This window comes from Gasterosteus aculeatus, chromosome Y (assembly GCF_964276395.1).
Source record: "Gasterosteus aculeatus chromosome Y, fGasAcu3.hap1.1, whole genome shotgun sequence".
In the NCBI taxonomy this organism is placed as follows: Eukaryota; Metazoa; Chordata; class Actinopteri; order Perciformes; family Gasterosteidae; genus Gasterosteus; species Gasterosteus aculeatus.
In genome coordinates this window covers 19,786,127-19,804,906 of record NC_135709.1, presented here as the reverse complement: position 1 = coordinate 19,804,906, position 18,780 = coordinate 19,786,127, and the positions used below count along the sequence as shown (strand labels likewise).

The window sequence follows — 18,780 nt, the reverse complement described above, 5'->3', positions numbered from 1 at the left end:
CGGTTTTGGTGTGTGTGTGTGTGTGTGTGTGTGTAGTCTGTTACCTCACAATAGTGCAGTTCTATCTGGTGCTCTGATTGGCAATCATCCACTTTGATGTAGTTAAGTGTTCCTACTGTGCTCCGACACTCTGGCTCGGCACCTGCACACACACACACACGCACGCACACACGCACGCACGCACGCACGCACGCACACACGCACGCACGCACGCACACACACACACACTGTAGCATCCCTTCAACTTGGAATAAACAGGCTTGGGAGTGTTTCCAGACGGGTGTACTTTAATTCAGTTGAGTGTGCATAGCACCAACACCAACACCGTCACCGTGAAAACTAAAAAGGGAAATAACAATTTAGCCAGATACAAAATAATCCCTTGACAAATGCACTTTAGCATACATGGATAACGGCATAGCAGGCAACAGTCATTATATGAAATGAATTTACATGAATTACAATTACAATGAACCACATACCTCGCTCCGCATATCAAAGGGTGCTATAAAGTGGTCATTCAGGGAAGTCCGCCGCCATTAGCTTAATTTATTAAGTTGCTAGCTAGCTTCTTGTGTCTTCTATCAAACAAATGTCAGCGTGAGCATGAGCGCGAGCGATTAATCACGTGAGCAGATAGCATGATGTCAAAATAAAAGTCACATAAAATCTAAGTAGGAAACAGGATCATCAAAATAAAAGAACACTGCTAGTGGTCATTTACACTCCCACCACTCATGTTATGAAGAGTGAAGACAAGGGTCAACCTGGCTGAACGGATCATACTTGAGTCCTGTCTGTATCAGTGTTTCTAGATGTGTGTAGGTGAGTATTACTTAATATCTAGGAGAGAATAGACTGTCATGAGGAAATAAAAGGTGCAGACAACTAGACTGATTACTCACTCTCGAGGAGGAGAACTAGTTTCTGAATGGGTCTTTCTATGATCAAAGGTTTGGTAGGGCGATCTTGTTTTGCTGATGTTCTTTCCCCTACTAACACCTTGACGCGACGCACTAGACCATCGCTCCCCTTTGTGGTTTCAACCACTCGTCCCAGGTGCCACTGATTTCTAGGGGTGTCTTCCCTTATAATGACTAAGTCGTCTACCTTAAGGCTGTGTCGAGTCGTATGCCACTTTTGGCGTGTGGAGATGTTCATGAGATATTCTCTCTTCCACCGGCTCCAGAACTGTTCAACAAGGTACTGGACTCTTCGCCACCTTTTAGTTGCATACACATCCTCCTTCTCAAATTTGCCAGGCGGTGGAAGTGCAATCTTGGACTTCATTAGTATGAGATGGTTTGGAGTTAATGGTTCGAGTGAGGTAGGATCATTTACTCCGTTTACAGTTAACGGGCGGCTGTTCACAATGGCCATCGCCTCATAGAACAGAGTTCGAAGGGAAGAGTCGTCGAGTCTGCCTAAGTATTGACAGAGTGGCATTTAAGACATTACGGACAGTCCGAATCTGGCGCTCCCACACGCCGCCAGCGTGACTTGCTGAGGGAGCATTGAAGATGAACTCACACTGCTTTTCTGCGAGGAAGCTATCGATTGTTTTGGTGTCACATTGTTTCAGTGACTCTTGGAACTCATTTCTAGCTCCCACAAAATTGGTTCCTTGATCGCAATGGATTTGACGAACAGCTCCTCTGAGACTGATGAAGCATCTTAAGGCGTTGATAAATGCATCTGTGGATAAGTCCTCAAGCATCTCAATGTGAACAGATCGAGAGGCAAGGCAAGTGAAGATTAAGCCATAGCGCTTTTGCTCTTTGCGGGCTTTCTTAGTGATGAATGGGCCGAAGCAATCGATGCCACAGTATGTGAAGGGAGCAGAGACTTCCACACGTTCCTTAGGAAGCTCTGCCATGCGTTGTTCTTCTACAGGCCGTCTGAGTCTTCTGCACTTCACACATCTGTGTATCAGCTTAGCAACTGAATTACTTCCACCAATGACCCAAAACCCATTGGCTCGAAGTTCTGTTAGAGTTTGATTACGTCCTTGGTGACAGATCCTCTCGTGGCAGTGGGTCAAAATCAACTTGGTAATATGTTCTCCTTTGGGTAGAATCAAAGGGTGTTTGACTTCTAGGCTTAAGGATGACTGATCCAGTCTTCCACCAACACGAAGTGCTCCTCCTTCTAAGATGGGATTCAAGCGAAACAGAGGGCTGGAGTTTTGAAGACTTTTTCCCTTTTGAAGTGTCTCCATCTCTTGGGAGAATGCTTCTTCTTGTACAAGCTTCACTACCGATTTGGCAGCTCTTTCACGTTCTTCTACACTCACAGGTTTGCCAGGATGATTTTGCTTTGAGTTCAGCCTCTTGATTCTTGCAATGACTTTCAGGAGTTTTGACCAGGAGGAGAATCGATTTAGACGGGTAAGAAAGTCTGACTCGGAAGGTTCAACCTTAGTTGTGAACGCCTGCATTGACCTGACCTCAGGATCACCGACAAGCAACTCAGGAGTGAGGCGAGACTCTGGATGTATTTCTTGTTCCCAGAGGAACTTGGGTCCTGATAGCCAGTTTGTTGAGGAGATGTCCACTGCGTTTAGACCTCTCGACGCATGGTCAGCAGGGTTTTCTGTTGTGTCTATATAGTGCCATTGGCTGGGGCTGGTGTGCTCTCTGATCATTTGCACACGATTGGCAACGAAGACATGGAACCTTCTTGCTTCATTACTGATATAAGCCAGGACAACTTGGGAGTCAGTCCAGAAGAATTCTGCATGGATCGGCATTTCAAGCTCGTTTCTCAGCATGACACTTGATCTTGCAGCGACCACTGCTGCTGAAAGTTCCAATCTTGGAATGCTTGTGAGTTTTGTAGGCGCAACTCTAGCCTTTGCCATCACGAGGCTGCAGTGAACTTCACCATCTTCATTTTTGCTTCTCAGATAGGAACACGAGCCATATCCTATATTGCTGGCATCGGAAAAGTGGTGCAGTTCCCTTGTGACAGTTTTGCAGAAGCCTTGTGGTTGGTAGCATCTCGGTATTGAGACTTCCTTCAGCCTTTGTAGGTCGCTCTTCCAACTCTCCCACCGTGGACTTAAGTCTTCGGGAAGTGGGTCATCCCAGTCAATGCCTCGACGACACAGTTCCTGGAGGATGCACTTTCCAGTTAAGATAAACAGAGCCACGAATCCGACTGGATCGTACAAAGAAGCAATGACGGATAGGATTCCGCGACGTGTGGATGGCCTGGGTTGTGGGTTTACATTAAAGCTGAAGGTGTCGTGTTCAAGGGACCACTGGACACCAAGAGCACGTTCTGCTGGAGCTGCATTTAGGTCCAGATTTAGGGGTTCAGATGTGACTGCTCTCTCAGTTGGGTCCACAGAGTCCAGAACTGATCTTTCGTTTGAGTTGAACTTGTGTAGACGCAAACCTCCTTTCTTGCACAACTCTTGTGCTTCAGCAATTAACTCCTTTGCTTCTTCTACGGAGGGGACGCTGATAAGCCCATCATCGACGTAGAAGTTCTTTTCAACAAAGGCTGATGCTGATGGATACTCTTCCTTGTGTTGACGTGCCAAGTACTTCAGGCCAAAGTTGGCACATCCGGGTGACGAAGCGGCACCAAATAGGTAGACAGCCATTTGATACTCTTGAGGCTCTGCTTCGAGGTTTCCATCCTCCCACCAGAGAAACCGTAAGTAGTTCCGTAATTCAGGAGAAACGTAAAACTGATGGAACATTTTCTCGATGTCGCATATGATGGCTACAGCCTCTTTCCTGAAACGACAGAGCACTCCAAGGAGAGAGTTGATCAGGTCAGGACCTGTTAGCAATGTATCATTTAGTGAGACACCACGGAACTTCGCTGAACAGTCAAAGACGACCCTTAGCTTCTCTGGCTTCTTGGGGTGGAACACCCCATGGTGTGGTATGTACCACGTAGTCTGCTGTTCTGTCGCAGGAGAGGCTGGCTCTGCGTCACCTTTCTTTATCATATCCTTCATGAAGGCTTTGTACTGCTCTTCATACCGCTTGTTATTTTTCAATCTTTTCTTTAGGTGCTGCAGTCGAACTGTTGCTAGCTTCTTGTTGTCTGGTAGCAGAGGTGGCTCTGTACTCTTGAAAGGAAGGGGCATTTCATAGTGTCCATCTTTCCTTTGAGTTATGTTGTCACTCAGGAGCTGAATGAAGCGAACGTCGTCTTGTGACACATACTTGTCTTTATCTGCATACTTCCTTTCATTGAAGTCTGATTCCAAGACCTTCAGCACGTCATTGGTTGATGGCGCTGGTATTTCCTTCACTGTCACTCGATGGACGAACCTCTGGCTTCCCTGGCGATTCAGATGTGGATTGGATGAGCCTACGATGCTCCAGCCGAGTTCCGTTCTCTGGCCGAATGGATCATTTTCGCCTCCTATGACGACTTCCTGGGGGGCTAGCGCCAACGGGCAATCGTTTCCAATTAACAGTCCCACCTCACAGTCCTTCAGCAGTGGAAGTTTGTTTGCTAGATGCTTTAGATGAGGCCAGAGCAGCGCTGTTTCGGAAGTCGGAATGTAGGACTTGTCGACCGGGATGAAACCACGAATATAGGCTTGGCGCAGCTGAATCTGTTTTCCAGACTCTAGTCCTCGAACTTGTAGACCGCAGACACTTTTGCTTGCTATGGGTGTGTCAACAGCTGTCATGGTGCTCAATTTAAGCTGTACTGGTTTTGTCTCCACGTTCAGCTCTTCGAGTAGGTCTTCCAAGACGAATGTCGAATCACTCTGCGTGTCTAGAAGAGCATACGTTATAACTTCTTTCTGTGGTTCATTTGCAGATGACATGAAAACAGGGACGATGCTTGATGTGGCAAAGACGCGCTGCGTCACTGCATGGGACGTCACTTTGATCTCTTCCTGACTAACGTCTTTATCTGTGGAAGTGGACTGTTTCTCTTTTGTTTCCACAGATCGGTTCTCTCTCTCTTCATGTAGACAGGTGGGGTGACGTCTGCTGCATATGACACAAGTGTGTCGCGTTTTGCAATCCTTACTGTTATGTCCCTTTCTCAAACATCCGTAGCACAAATTGTTTTCCCGTATGAAGGCTTTCTTATCTTCCAGAGATTTTGCTGCAAATGTAGGGCACTTTACGACGCCGTGCATCTCATTTTTGCAGATAGGACAAGGTGGCTTCGACTTTGTGCTGAACACTTTCTCAACATTTTCTGTGGGATTGTTCCTTTTAGTGTTTGTGTGAAGTGCTCTAGCTCTCTTGGGCTGCCTGTCATCTGTGGCCTTGATCAGAAGTGGAGAGGCGACAGGGTTACATGCTATCCGAGCCTCCTTCTGGATGAACCTTGTGAAACAGGAAAAGCTTGGGTAATCCCCGGATTCGTCCAACCTTTCCGTGACGACTCTGCTCCATCTTCGTGTGATCCAGTCAGGTAATTTCTTCAGCAGCTTGTGGTTCTCTTCACAGTCGTCCAAGATGGCCAATCCCTTCACATGAGGCATCGCTTCAACGCATCCTTGCAGGAAGTCAGCAAACTCTCGAAGTGCAGCAGGATCACTGGTACCAACCTTGGGCCACTTCATGAGCTTGTCTCTAAAAGCCTTTTGCACAATGAAGTGGTTTCCGTACCTTTCTTCCAGGACCTTTAAGGCCCCATGATATGCTTCTTCTGAGTTTCTATAGAAGAATCCCTCTACAGCTTTACGTGCTTCTCCACTCAGATAGTTTTTTAAGTAAAACATTTTTTCATGAGCGGGGAGAGGCTGGTGGTCTATGAGGGCCATGAAGGACATCTTCCCAGTCTACATACTTTAGGGCTTCGCCAGAGAACTTTGGTGGCTCAGGAGCAGGCAGGCGATTCATACTGAGTGAGTTAATGAGAGCTTGAGTAAGGCTATCTTTCTCATGAGATGCTAGCGCTTTGGCGTGCGCTTGTGGAGGCTGGTATGCGTTGGCCATTGGATTAAGCTGGCTTTTGAATTCAACTGTGAGATCAGTCTCTTTTAGACAGTCTCTGAAGTCATGTTCAAAGCTCTCGTATGCGTTTACTCTCGCCTCTGCTATTCTTACTTCTGACTCTGCTTAAATTTGCTGTAGTCTTTTCTTTTCCTGACGCATATTTGCCTCTATCCTTTTAAGAGCTACTTGCCTTTCTTCTTCTAACCTTTTGAGAACTAGCTGCTTCTCTTCTTCTAACTTGCTAAGAACTTCTTCTTGAGCTTGTATTTGATATACTGCTTTAGCCTTTTCTTGTTGCGCTGCGAGTTCTGCTCCTGCATCTAGATGTTTGCTTGAGCCCTGGGAGTGGATGGAATTTTCTGCCAGAGAGAGTACAGTATCTGTCTTTGTGTGTCCGAAGATAGATCCATACTCATCCTTCTTAAGTGCCATCCTCACTCGTAGTTTCTCAAGTTCTGGATTAAAGACCTCATCTACAGTTTCAAGCCGCTTCTCTATTATTTCGCTGATCTCTGCAGTGAGTGCTATACAAGCATCCATTTTCGGTACATGTCTGGTGTGGCATCATGGTTGCGTTGAATGGGCTCATAACGTTCACTTACTGCACTGTGTCGACTTTGGATTTCTTCTCTGATGTTATTTAGTTCATCTTGAGAACAGAATGATTTTAGTGCGGTCCTAATCTCTCCTGCAACTTCTTTCCAGTGGCCATAAGCTTTCATGAATTCTTTCTTGTGTTTAATGGCTTCCTGTTTGTGCATCTCTAATCCCCTTTCTGTAAATGTTCTTTCACGTGAACTAGACCTGACTGGCTTTGGGTTATCCGTTTTCATCGGTGGATCATGTGTGCTAGCTACCTCCTCTCCATTAAGTGACATTTTGTTGAAGTTGTGTTGCTGTTTGGTTATCTTGAACTACTAAACTACAGTTCAATTACTGAAATAGACTAATAGCTCAAGTACTTAATATCAAACATGCACTGGGGCGATTATCATCAACAAAAAATGTAGGCTAACACACAAACAGCTTAGCAAGGAATGCTATCATACAGATTTACCCATGAAAGAATTTACATTTAACAGGTTCAATTTGTTCAATAGTTTTTTTTTTCCTGTTTTTTTTTTTTACGATTAGTTTAGAGCATCAAATATACAGTACATTGTTCATAAAAGGTGACTTCAGTCCCCCACACAAACATCACTGTTCGTAATCAAAGAGTCCCTGTGGTTGAATGCAGCAATCAGCAAACAAAGAGGACCGATCTTGCCTGGGTGCCGGTTGAAGTGAGGGCGTTTGAACAGCAGGTGGCAGTCTTGTACACAAATGGCGGACGGCAATCCTTCTAACGTTGAGTTGAATTTTCACTCCACATCATGGTCGAGTTTTCACTGTAGCATCCCTTCAACTTCAGTTGAGTGTGCATAGCACCAACACCAACACCAACACCGTGAAAACTAAAAAGGCAAATAACAATTTAGCCAGATACAAAATAATCCCTTGACAAATGCACTTTAGCATACATGGATAACGGCATAGCAGGCAACAGTCATTATATGAAATGAATTTACATGAATTACAATTACAATGAACCACATACCTCGCTCCGCATATCAAAGGGTGCTATAAAGTGGTCATTCAGGGAAGTCCGCCGCCATTAGCTTAATTTATTAAGTTGCTAGCTAGCTTCTTGTGTCTTCTATTAAACAAATGTCAGCGTGAGCACGAGCGCGAGCGATTAATCACGTGAGCAGATAGCATGATGTCAAAATAAAAGTCACATAAAATCTAAGTAGGAAACAGGATCATCAAAATAAAAGAACACTGCTAGTGGTCATTTACACACACTCACACGCACGCACACGCACGCACGCACACACACACACACACTCACACTCACACACACACACGCACTACTTACTGAAGTCTGAATATCCGGCTGTTTCCCAGTACGTATTGCAAAGGCACCAGATGTACTTACACATCTCACAGCAAGTTGTTCCGATCCGGCTAATTTTCCCCTGGAAACCAACAGGAGAGGCAAAATGTAATACATACATCTACATAGGCAGGAGTGGGAATAATGGGAGATGGAGATTTTTTTAAGCAGTTGTACCCCTTGATCCAGACAAATTTGACGGTCAAAAGGAGGGCAGGAGGTCACTCTTGTTTGAAGGACAAGATCCCCTTTACCGTTTACACCACACGTGTACAAGCTGCAACCCTCTTCGCTGGTGGTGTTCACCTGGAGAGAGAGAGAGAGGCCCACGCGTAGATCAGCATTCGTGCGTGCTGCTTGCATCTTTTTGAAATGTACTGAGGTAAATAAATGAAATCAAAATAATATATGGCTGATGTACACAAACTGTATTGATCCGTGGAACAAGCATAGTACAGTGTGGAACAGAACATGGTAGCAGTTGTTTGAAATACTATCGCCCGGTACAATATGGTGCAATCCCCAAATCTGTAGTCTGTAGAAAAATGTATAAATATCAAAAAGCATCAATGTCTGCGCTCTGAATGTGGCAGATGGATCATGAGAAAGGCGCTTGTGTTTTCGTCTAAGAACCTACCTGCACTGTGATCATTTTCCCGTCTGGCCTTTGCATGAAGCAGGTCGTGGGAACACATCGGCCGCAGCAAGCATCATCCTCCTTCTGCAGAGTGTATCCCTGAAAACGTATTGAACGTTCTGAACATTTATGTAGTTACAAAGACAAATGTCCCCCAGCATTTCATTCAAATAAATGTATCATGGTTGACCTCTGTAGGTGGAGTGAATCATGGAAAGAGATATGGCCACAATTTAATGATGAGTCGGGAGGCAATGTGGACAGTTGTTTAAAAAGTCTGCGGCTGATGAACATGACAAACATTTGTATTTGTTGGTTAGTCATGACAATGATAAATGATAATGGTTGTGGTAAATAAATAAAAATGGGAAGATGTTTACCATAGTGCAAGTGGGACATTTGATTCTCCTACAGGACAGAGTGTATTTCTTCACGGCACCCTTTTCAATGATACACTCGCAGTGCGTGCACAAATCCACCATCAGCCTGTCGCCTGCCTGCACAAACACACGTGGAGCATAGAAGGAACCGTTCAAAATGTTCTCATACAAAAGAAAAGGTTTCTTTATCTGCACAACTTACTCCTATGACAGGGTGGTTGAGGACACAGACATCCATGGGGGCTGTGGAGAGAAAAGAAGCACCAATAATTAAAATGCTATTTGTTGAACAGAGCATTAGACCCCAGGCATTGTGAGGTGAGGTCAGGATAAGTGGCTCTGAGGTGCCATTTATGGGAGAGAGTCATCTGCTGGACGGACGCTGTGACTGCACCTCAGTCGATAGTGAGTTCATGATACAGCGCATGCCGGTTGAAGAACACTCTTCTAACTCGCAATGCCACTGGAGAGTCTGTGTTTACCGCAGTGGCAGCTGGGGCAGCAATCCTGGGTGTTGCAGCGTAACTCTGTTCCCAACGGGCAGAGAGGCGTTTCCATAACAGAGCAGCTGACCTTTGTTGCAGAGATGAACAGTTCGTCTTTCACTTTCATACACTGATGTAAAACACATTTGTCACGAGGAGACGGCCACATCTCTCCCACCTATTAAAAGAAACAGAGATTAGATTCAAATCGAATAAGAGAGAGAAGAAAGTGTCCTACTAAAAAAAAATAAACACCGCAAAAATGTATTACGCAGAGAGGATTGTTGTTGTTATTTAAACATCACATGAAGCTGTATAGATTTCCCATATTATTCAGGCATGTATGATGTCTCTGCACGTACGCGTCTGAGGGTTTGCCCAAACAGCGTGTCCCCTCGCATCTCTCCCTTTGACTCCACACAGATGGCCGTTATGCACTTCTCCTTTTAATGGAGTGTATGTCGAGCCCTGAAATATGTAATAAATATATGTACGGATTAACAGTTATAGGAGCATAATGCAAATGGGCTGTGTTTGGGGTGTGCGCGTGTCTCACCTGAGGGCAGTTACGATCACACACGGGTAGCGCGCACTGAGCAATGTGCAGTGACGTATCTTTGTCCTGCAACTGGGTGCATCTGCACTTCTGACACACCTCCTCCCATTCACTCCCCACTGGGTGAGCCACGCCACCAACCACACACACCTGGACAGACGCACAAACAACGAAACAGGACATCAGGAAAAACACATAAATGAAAACAGGCATTTGAGCAAAAACACAACTCGCCACACACCTTGTCTGGCAGGCAGGTGGTGTCTGTGCAGCCGCAGTCGTTGGTAGAGGAGGATGCGATGAACCCCACAGGGCAGGTGTGGGTAGAGTTCTGGCAGTTGCACACACATTCAAACACGTTGCAGCACTTTGTTTTTTTCACCGACAGTTGACGATGTGCGGCACAAGCGGCGGGAGGTTCAAGAGAACACTCTCCTTTTTTGCAGACTACGAGCGAGGGGGGGGTGGAGATGAAGAGAAACACATGGAAGATCACATAGATGCGTGCTCTGTTTCAGGTCTGCGTGCTCGAACATCACAGAGAATCCGTTAATGGCATACCGCACTTGTGTATAGGTTGACATTCCCCAGGGTTTTTCAGAACCGCAGCTTGCCCGTCTTCACAGCGGGGTACTTCAGGCAGGTCACAAGTCACCAGATCACACGCTGGAAAGGCACAGGGAGACAGTCTGTTGCATTTATGCATGATACATATTTGACATACAGCTGCAGCCTGCAGTATAGAGCAATTACGATTTCAATGAATAGTTGAAGATTTCCAGTTTGAATTAGCTGATGGTGGAATTATCATTATTTTCTGCTGTCAATATATGACATATATTTTGTTGCATTGTTGATGTGTAAGCAATATATTCTGGTCTTCAGCACCAATATATCTTCTGGGTGCGACCTAGTTTCCAGTTATATCCTATTGAACACAGACAAGTCTGTTCTTCCTGCTCTCACTTGATTAGTCTTCTCTAATACTGAATAATAATAATAACAAATGTTTATTATTATTTATTATTATTTACATACCGCACTCATACTCTGGGCAGCACTGAGAACCCCTCTTCTCTCTCAGGATCTCACAGGGTCCACATACTGGAGCTGCACACACATAAATCGGATTAATTATTATTAAAGTGGCATATCCAAACAGACAACGCTTATATACGTATTTTATACTGTGTGAGCATAAGTAGCAGTAATCTTGCCTCTGACATCATTGCAGGGCCGGGCAGTGCAGTTGATGTTTTGTTGGTCCAAACACATGCAAATCAAACATGGGTTCTCATCCGGTACCCAACTCTGCATGTACTGTACGAAAACATCAAGCCATGTTCAAAATTATTATTGGCTTAAAAAAAAGAAACACTAGAGGGCGCTCACAGCCCACTTTACATTACATTACAGGTCATTTAGCTGACGCTTTTATCCAATGCAAGTTAAATTTCATTTTCAACCAATGGCTTTTATTACATTTTTGCCAAGGAAGCAATTAGGGGTTAAGTGTCTTGCTCAGGGACACTTCGGCATGGGACATGATGCAGCTGGGGCTTGAACCACCAACCTCACAGTTCCCAGCGCACCCTCTCTACCCCTGCACCACATCAACCCACTGTACTGGTGAACAACTTGATGGTGGCCCGATCCAGTCGGACTGTGTTTCTGTAAATGAGAAGTTAGTCATATTGGAGCCTCCACGCGTCTCACCGGATACACGTGTCCATGTTGGTCGACACACTGGCTGCATGCTTCGGCCGATACACACTGTCCGTGATGCAAAACTGTGCCTTTAGCACAGAAACAGCTCTCAGTAGGTGTGTCCATACAGGCTGACTCGTTGCCGCTGGCAACCAACCAGTCGCCTAGCAACGTCTGTATGCTACCACAGTCCTCCACACACCCTGTCCGACATGCATCATACACCATGGAGCCCGGGAATCGTAACGCTGCAACACAGAGATCAGGCTAAACCTCAGCTTCCCCCTCATTGTTCATCGGATTGAAAAATACAATTCAAAAACGAACTCACGGCAAAGGTCAGTGCTCCTCCAGTCCACACACACACCTCTCTGTCTGCAGAGGCGTGCGTAGGCAGAAACCAGCTCGCACACATCTGACTCCTCACATGCCTGCTCCTCACACTTAGCGAGGAACACCTGCACAGGAATGTGATCATGGCACGGCTCAAATACCTGCGAACGTAGGGCCTTACATCCCATCGCTGCTCCAAGCACACACACGGCCCTGCGCTTTGGGAGACACACACCATCGTCTACAGCAACAGTCCAATCTGAGACAAAGCCCGGCTGGTCAGAGGTTGAGCTTCCGTTACATAAAAACAAGACGCTGCCCTTCTCCTCCCCACAGGGCCCTGGAAAATGATACAAAGAGAGAGAACTGTGGTTTGAGGAAGAATTTAAAGTTGGGCAGCAAGAAAATAAATGCATAAAATCAGGGCTGACTCTTTTTACACTTAAATTTGTTAGTTTTTGTTACCGCAGAGTCCAGCGGTGTCCTCTGCGGTGGAGGAGCTATGCCGTGTGATGGTAAACTCGTTGCTGCGGGGAGTGAAAGTCAGGACGTAGCCGTGGTCGGACTTGAGCTGCAGCATCACTCCTCTGTATCGCACCAGCTCGAGGCCAGCAAACCGCCATGGCAGACTGAGTTCCTCCCTGTCAATCACTGCCTGCTCAAACAATTACACGGCCAGTAAAAAAACATTTCTTACACTCACGTGTATTCGTCAATTTCAGCACGAAGGCACGCTGGCCAGCCGACCACACAGCTTACCGTCATGTCATCCTTCAGCAGCAGTTTATGTGGCCCATGGATCACCTCTATGGCTTTCATGCAGACCTGGTAGTAATTCGCCGAGTTCTGACATGGCCCACTGTGGAGTTTCACCTCTGACCCTTCACCGATGCCTCCGCTGACAGTGAGAAGTGTATAGGAGCACACACCCTCCCCATCCAGCCTAAGTGCCAAGCCATCAAACCTCACCACGTGATTGATGGAGCTGCCCATACACATGCCTGCAACACACGAGGCATGAGTGAGAGAGTGATTGTACAGGAGCACGCAATCTGTTCATAGGCAGTATAAATAGTATGGAAGCCTCCAGCACTCGGGGTTAACAGCCCACGTGGGAAATTGTTTGCACTTAATATAGACAGTAAATGTGGTGCTATGAACTTCAGAAGCTATTTGATCCTTCAGATGTACATACAAGGGCATTCCCGGCGGCTCCAGTTTGTCACAGCTGACTTTGTGGCTTTGTACTGTCACTGCCGCACTGGGGTGACACAGGGCAGTGTGGCAGCCGTCCTCCAGCAGCCATGACTCACCAGGCTGAAACAATAAACAGACAATTAATTTCAAGTAATGCTGTAAAAGGTTGCTGCACAGCTCTAATTTGTATTGAACCTCTGTAGACGTTACTCACCTTTCTCTCATTTCCATTATCATCAACACACTGTTCTGGTGGACCAGCTGTGAACAAAAGTAAATACTTAATACTTTAAATAAATACTTCAATGTATAAATACATATATACATTATAGTAATGTATTAAAACAATACAAAATAATTCAATCATTATTTTCAGAAAAAAAGTAACCCTTATGTAAGCGTGCAAGTACCTCTGCAGATTTTCTCTGTGTAACTGTTGTCCAGAGTCTCCAACATCAGTAATTGATCCATGCTGTTCAAGTGCAGAGTGTTGTCTTGGTTTCCATGGTGACGAGTATGGCAATTTCACTCCTGTCATAGTCCGACCCCACCCCGATGGGGAACACTGATACGCCTGAGTGAAGAGCATGTTATCAGTGCAACCAGAAAAAGTATGTGTGATGATGGAAACATACTACTGAATTTGTATCTGAGGAATCACACGGTCATTTTATCATCACCTGCTGCCAGTGCCTGGTTTGCGGCTCCTTTTACATCATCAGCGGATCCCAGTGAGCACAAGACGTAATTTCAACGTTGAAATATGGTTGAAATCGGGTTGAAATGAGGTCTGAACGTCTAAGACCTCATTTCAACGTCTTTTCAACCGGCTAAAAATGGGATAAAACATCAACGTGCCAGAAAACATCAATTTGTTGATAAATGTGTCATGTTGTAACGTAAGGTTGAAAGATAGACGATATTAACGTTAAGATTTTCATAATAATTAATGAACTGGTCGGCGAAATTTGGTCTACGCGAAGACGTGATTTCAACGTATTTAATATTTCACTTAAAACGTCATAAATATGAAACTACGGACTGCGTGCTGTTAATAAGATGCGTTTAAGACATAATAATGCGGGCAGGTTCAAACATTACTTGTAAACACGTGACTCCGCTCACATCTGTAACGCGCATGCGCGAGTTCTTAGACGCCTGCAGAGCTCCGAGCGGACGAGGCGAAGTTACGGCAGCGGAGCGACATGAACGGGCTGATAGAACCACGACTACCGGCTCCACTACTCTGTAAGTACGGGAGTGTTTGGATGAAGCACACATGGAACTATAACCGGGTGTTTTACTTGTGCTGCCCACCCGATACGGGAAAGACGGCCCTTTTTGTTAAGCTAAAGGGATGCTTGTCTTGCTTCTGGTCCGGCTCTGCGGTGCTGGTTCTGCTGCGGTGCTGGTTCTGATGCTTCCTCCTGGTCCTGCACGGTGGTCTAGCAGACTCTGGGCTGAGGAAGTCCTTCCTCTCAGCGAGATGACGGTTGTTTGGTCACTGCTCACGGTTCCTTTGGCGCCGCTCGGGTTGTTGACAGGTGGTCTCTCCTCTTGTGTGTCATGTCTCTCTGCTCCAGCAGGGGTAGAGGTGCGTCTTCCAGATCCTGTGTGTGACTTGAAACTCATTAGACACCCCCAGGTATTCCCATAGCTTCCATTCTACTGATGTGGCTTTTAGGTTAATGTAGTTTATCAATTATTGGTGATGCATTCCTGTCTGTTGTTCACTGTGTCTATAGTTATGTTTTGTTTAATCGGGACAATACTGTTACCTTAATAAGTACAACTCAACGGAAATGTGAATCTCTTTCACCGTCCGACCAGATGTTCAATGTGAATATGTCTATTTACTGTATAGTTCTATATCAGGGAAATGTTTGGACATTATAAATCAAGAACCTTGATCTCTTGTTCTCACAATAATATCAACCGTGTGTATTTGCTTGTATATCTCAATCATTTTAGCATGGATTTAAATGAGGGGTTTCTGTCCCTTTTCTTAATCTGAAAGTTGTGTGGTAATAACTTGTACAAAAACTAAAGTGTTTGTGGGATTATGCATGAGTGTAAACTTCCTCTTGTTATCAAAGGCTTGGTCAGGCGGCGCGTAGTGGTCGTCATTGACGTGTGATTGAGATCCACTCTCTTCTTGATCCTGAGAATCTCGCAGGTCCTGTGATCAGACTGATCGGGGGATCCGAGGTGTTGGAAGATCAGGATTCCCTGGTCAGCTGTTGAATAGAGAAGCACAATGGGGTGCCTACGTGTGTGTGTGTTGGTTCTCTTCTTTTGTTAAGTTTTCCCGTTTCCCATCGTATCATAATCAGCATCAGGTCAGCTTCAGACTTCTTTGCATTGTCTCAAAGTTCGACGCCGGCTGGCGAGCTCTTCCATTGTCTTTGTGACTTTCCATCACAATTGGACTTGCATTTGCATTCTCAGTTGTCAGGGCAGCTTACTTGCGTTCTCTACCTGTGAACTCAAAACTCAACTCATGGTTTGTTAGTGACCTAGAACATTCATTTATTCCTAAAGAAAATGATATCAATATATCATATGTGTAGTTACATGTGTGTATGGTTTGTTGATAAAATCATTACAGGATGATGGTCTGTAACAAAGTTTCCAATTCTGCACTGCTATTACTAATGTTATCCTATGATCTAAAACTTGCTTCCGTCATTAAGATGCTGTATGAGATGTACCGTGCACTGTACATCTCATATCCACACTCAACAACTTGCAGCCTATCACTAAGTTTAAGAGAAAATAACAAATTATTTACAACAAGGTCTACAGATTTGGCTCAAATCACATTATTTCCCACTCATTTAAACGTCTCCCTCTGTGCTAACTATTTACATATATTCACCCACTGGACTGTTGACCGTCTCTACGTCCCTATGGGTCGCACCTCTCTGGGAACGACTCCCTTTTGTCTTACCAGACCGGCTCCACAGACAGCGTCCTGTCCTTTGTCTCTTGCCCAAGTCCCATGGGTGTGTGTGCTAATGTGCATCTTCAGGTGTGCTGCTGCTGTGTGTGTCTGTGTGTGATGTGTTGCAGACTCTGATTAGAGTCTCTCTTAAACTCAGTAATTTGTAAAAATGTTTAAACAATAAATGGGAAAATTGTGTTAATGTAAGCAGAGAACAATTACATAAACGTTAAAACAAGATCACATAGAGCCTAGAAAAAGTCCATAGACCGTTTGTAATGCAAACAAGAATCACATGGTCCTAAGAATGGAGGAAGAAAAAAATGTTAGAATCATTTGGAAATGGAGGCAGGGGAGACACTGTTTAATGGGAATACAGAGTGGTGGTGGGCTTTTAACTGTCGCCGGCTGCCATTTTGGAAATCTCCAAAGCACATGTTCTCCACCCCCAGTAGTGGTGGATAACAAGTCATTGTTGTCTCCTCTGTAGACCGTGCTGAGAATTTCTTTCTCAGCCATCTTTTAACCGTTTTCTCTATTTATCTCCGCCCGCCATCCTGTAATGTTCCAAAAACATGTGCTCCGCGTTCCCCAACCCCAACCAATGGTGGTTCCCATCACAGCCCTTTGTTTTAAAGAACAAAGCCTTGCAGGCCCTGTTTAAACCATGTGCTCCTTTGTCCTCACGAGTTTAGGCTACAAAACAAGAACTTCACCGGTTGTGGTCTTTTCCAAACCATATAATATACAATTATATACAAATTCGCAACGTTTTCAACTGATCTATATTTATTGTAAAAATGTATCCAGTAATTTATTATTTCCGGGTCTTGGCAGACGGCCGTGGCACTGTCCTCACCCTTTTCGAATTTTAATTGTAACTCCAGCCTTCAGGGTCTTGGCGCGCTGGTCCGTGACTCTGTCCTCACCTTCAAGGCGAGTTATATGATTACCTATTTCTTATCTTATCTCTTATTATTTAAGGTCTATTTATCCCTGCACTTAATTATCCGCAAAATTTTTGTCAGTTCTTGGCAACTACGGCGCGTGGCTCTGTCCTCACAAGTTCCAATTTTTTTTTATCTTGGTATCTAGCCTCATTGGCGTCGTCTAGTTCATATTTTAATTTATTATTAATTTATTGTGCCGCCTAACAGAGTCTAAGAGAGCTTACGGAGACAACGAAGAACCGCCATTACAACGCGAACCTCTTCCACTCAATCACTGCTGGTAACACAACCCTGGTTCCATCAGGCCTTGCGGACTTAACTCTGCTGGTGCGTTCTACACAGTGCATTACGTATACAGTCTATAAATTGCTATACGTCTATCCCCAACCGGTTAGAGGCCTATACTAGGTTTCCATTCCTTCTATGACTGATCAGTTAAATAACGTCGCCCATTCACTTAACGTTAACGCTACACAACCGAGCTTTGTCGGTAACACACACAGAGACGTCCAAACAAACACTATATACAATGTGCTTTTTATCACAACGGCCATTCGAGCTAAGAGAAAAATTATTTTTTCTCTAAAATGTAGTTTACCTCAAAACATCGTATCTTGTCCACTCACACCTAAATGTTCTATGATAAACATACAGCATTTCGGTTTTAAAACAACTGGTTGCCGGTTACCTTTTCGATGGCGCCGTGTGAGTGAAGAAAATCGATCGCTGGGCTTTGTTCAGATCAGCTGTTCCTCCGTCCGTCCATTGCTCTCCATCACGTCGGGGTCACCAAATTGTTGGGTTCAAAAATGATGAAACGCCGGACGGACAGAGGTCATCGCTGATCACAAGGTTAAAATCAAATGTATTTAATAAAGGAGATGGCGTTGCGGTAAAAAGAACATCTCAGCTGAGGAGCCGCTGGTCTCAGCGACCAACAGGCCCCAGGTCAGTCCTTTGACCCCCATAGTGCCCGTCTGTCGCCTCCACCAGTGAACTCCAGAACAATGGTTCCTACAGGTATTTATAACAATGCTTAAAGGTGTGAAAGTCAGTGTCCACACCTCTGGGAGTCTTCTGGTGAGTTCACTGTAACTCGGGATTTTGAATGATCCTTAGTCAATATCAGTTGTTGTTCAAGTATTACATGCATGCATTCCAGTTGATTACATTACATCAAATACAATCATAACTGCATTGGTATTATTCTATAACAGTTGCAGATTTACAGTGGTTTTACAATATTGTCATTACTTTATTGATTACACAGTTTCAGAATCATGGCTGTATTCTGGTGTACACTATATGCTTTTTTATTAATTTTATGAACCGGATCTTCAATTTGTTTCTAATATCCTACACCTGCTCCTAATATACCTTGGTTTGAGCTTCCAAACTTTAAATTAGCTTACATTATATTTTTTATTTTTCAGTCTTCACGTTTGTTGTTCTCTAGCTAAAGCTGCGTGGTTGTATTTCACTGATGAGCGGCGGCACATCGATTGTTTCAGATGTTACATTAGTAACGTTACCCGTAAAACATGGAGGTGAAAGCGAGATAGAACCGAGGCTTTGAATCTCGCGCACTGACGGTGCAGTAAGCGAGTCACAGAGAGCAGTGCACGTACGCTCTCCTGCCCACACAGGTGCTGCTGGTCACCTGATCTGAAATGGAGGGGGGGTCACCATCACCGGGTAGGTTTCACAGGTACGACCAAGCATCGT

The 18,780-nt window shown here is 44.9% G+C and overlaps 2 protein-coding genes and 1 long non-coding RNA gene across 4 annotated transcripts; all 3 read right to left on the bottom strand.

Annotated features, from left to right (window-relative positions):
* Positions 1 to 273: 273 nt before the first annotated feature.
* LOC144391149 (uncharacterized) lies at positions 274 to 7,835 on the bottom strand. Its single transcript, XM_078097741.1, has one exon. The coding sequence runs from the start codon at positions 5,762 to 5,764 to the stop codon at positions 1,385 to 1,387; it is 4,380 nt and encodes a 1,459-aa protein (XP_077953867.1). The 5' UTR covers positions 5,765 to 7,835; the 3' UTR covers positions 274 to 1,384.
* Positions 7,836 to 7,908: 73 nt separating this feature from the next.
* Positions 7,909 to 13,165, bottom strand: LOC120812358 (von Willebrand factor-like). 2 transcript variants are annotated; one of them, XR_013455034.1, is made up of 16 exons: positions 12,724 to 13,165; positions 12,430 to 12,619; positions 11,963 to 12,304; positions 11,641 to 11,879; positions 11,142 to 11,244; positions 10,963 to 11,034; positions 10,486 to 10,590; positions 10,166 to 10,371; positions 9,925 to 10,074; positions 9,731 to 9,836; positions 9,366 to 9,546; positions 9,086 to 9,126; positions 8,884 to 9,000; positions 8,504 to 8,602; positions 8,044 to 8,172; positions 7,909 to 7,948 (listed from the first exon to the last, which is right to left on the bottom strand). XR_013455034.1 is itself a non-coding variant. In XM_078097742.1 (11 exons), exons 1-11 carry the CDS (start codon positions 12,961 to 12,963, stop codon positions 9,518 to 9,520), a joined length of 1,782 nt encoding a protein of 593 aa, XP_077953868.1. In that variant the 5' UTR covers positions 12,964 to 13,165; the 3' UTR covers positions 9,146 to 9,517. The 2 variants fall into 2 exon arrangements, 1 of the variants encoding a protein (XP_077953868.1); XM_078097742.1 differs by lacking the exons at positions 7,909 to 7,948; positions 8,044 to 8,172; positions 8,504 to 8,602; positions 8,884 to 9,000; positions 9,086 to 9,126 and having other exon boundaries at positions 9,146 to 9,546.
* Positions 13,166 to 13,169: 4 nt separating this feature from the next.
* Positions 13,170 to 15,583, bottom strand: LOC144391153 (uncharacterized). The gene is made up of 3 exons (XR_013455040.1): positions 13,572 to 15,583; positions 13,376 to 13,422; positions 13,170 to 13,281 (listed from the first exon to the last, which is right to left on the bottom strand). It is a non-coding gene; the product is annotated as an uncharacterized LOC144391153 (long non-coding RNA).
* Between the last annotated feature and the right edge of the window lie 3,197 nt (positions 15,584 to 18,780).

What these genes read in the sequence shown, in the direction of transcription:
- LOC144391149 (XM_078097741.1), bottom strand. Translation starts at nt 5,764, where the DNA reads ATGTCCTTCATGGCCCTCATAGACCACCAGCCTCTCCCCGCTCATGAA.
- LOC120812358 (XM_078097742.1), bottom strand. Translation starts at nt 12,963, where the DNA reads ATGTGTATGGGCAGCTCCATCAATCACGTGGTGAGGTTTGATGGCTTG. An exon ending in GAGGAGCACTGACCTTTGCC is followed by an intron (nt 11,880 to 11,962) that starts GTGAGTTCGTTT and finishes TCTGTGTTGCAG; the next exon opens with CGTTACGATTCCCGGGCTCC. An exon ending in TCAACCTATACACAAGTGCG is followed by an intron (nt 10,372 to 10,485) that starts GTATGCCATTAA and finishes CCTCGCTCGTAG; the next exon opens with TCTGCAAAAAAGGAGAGTGT.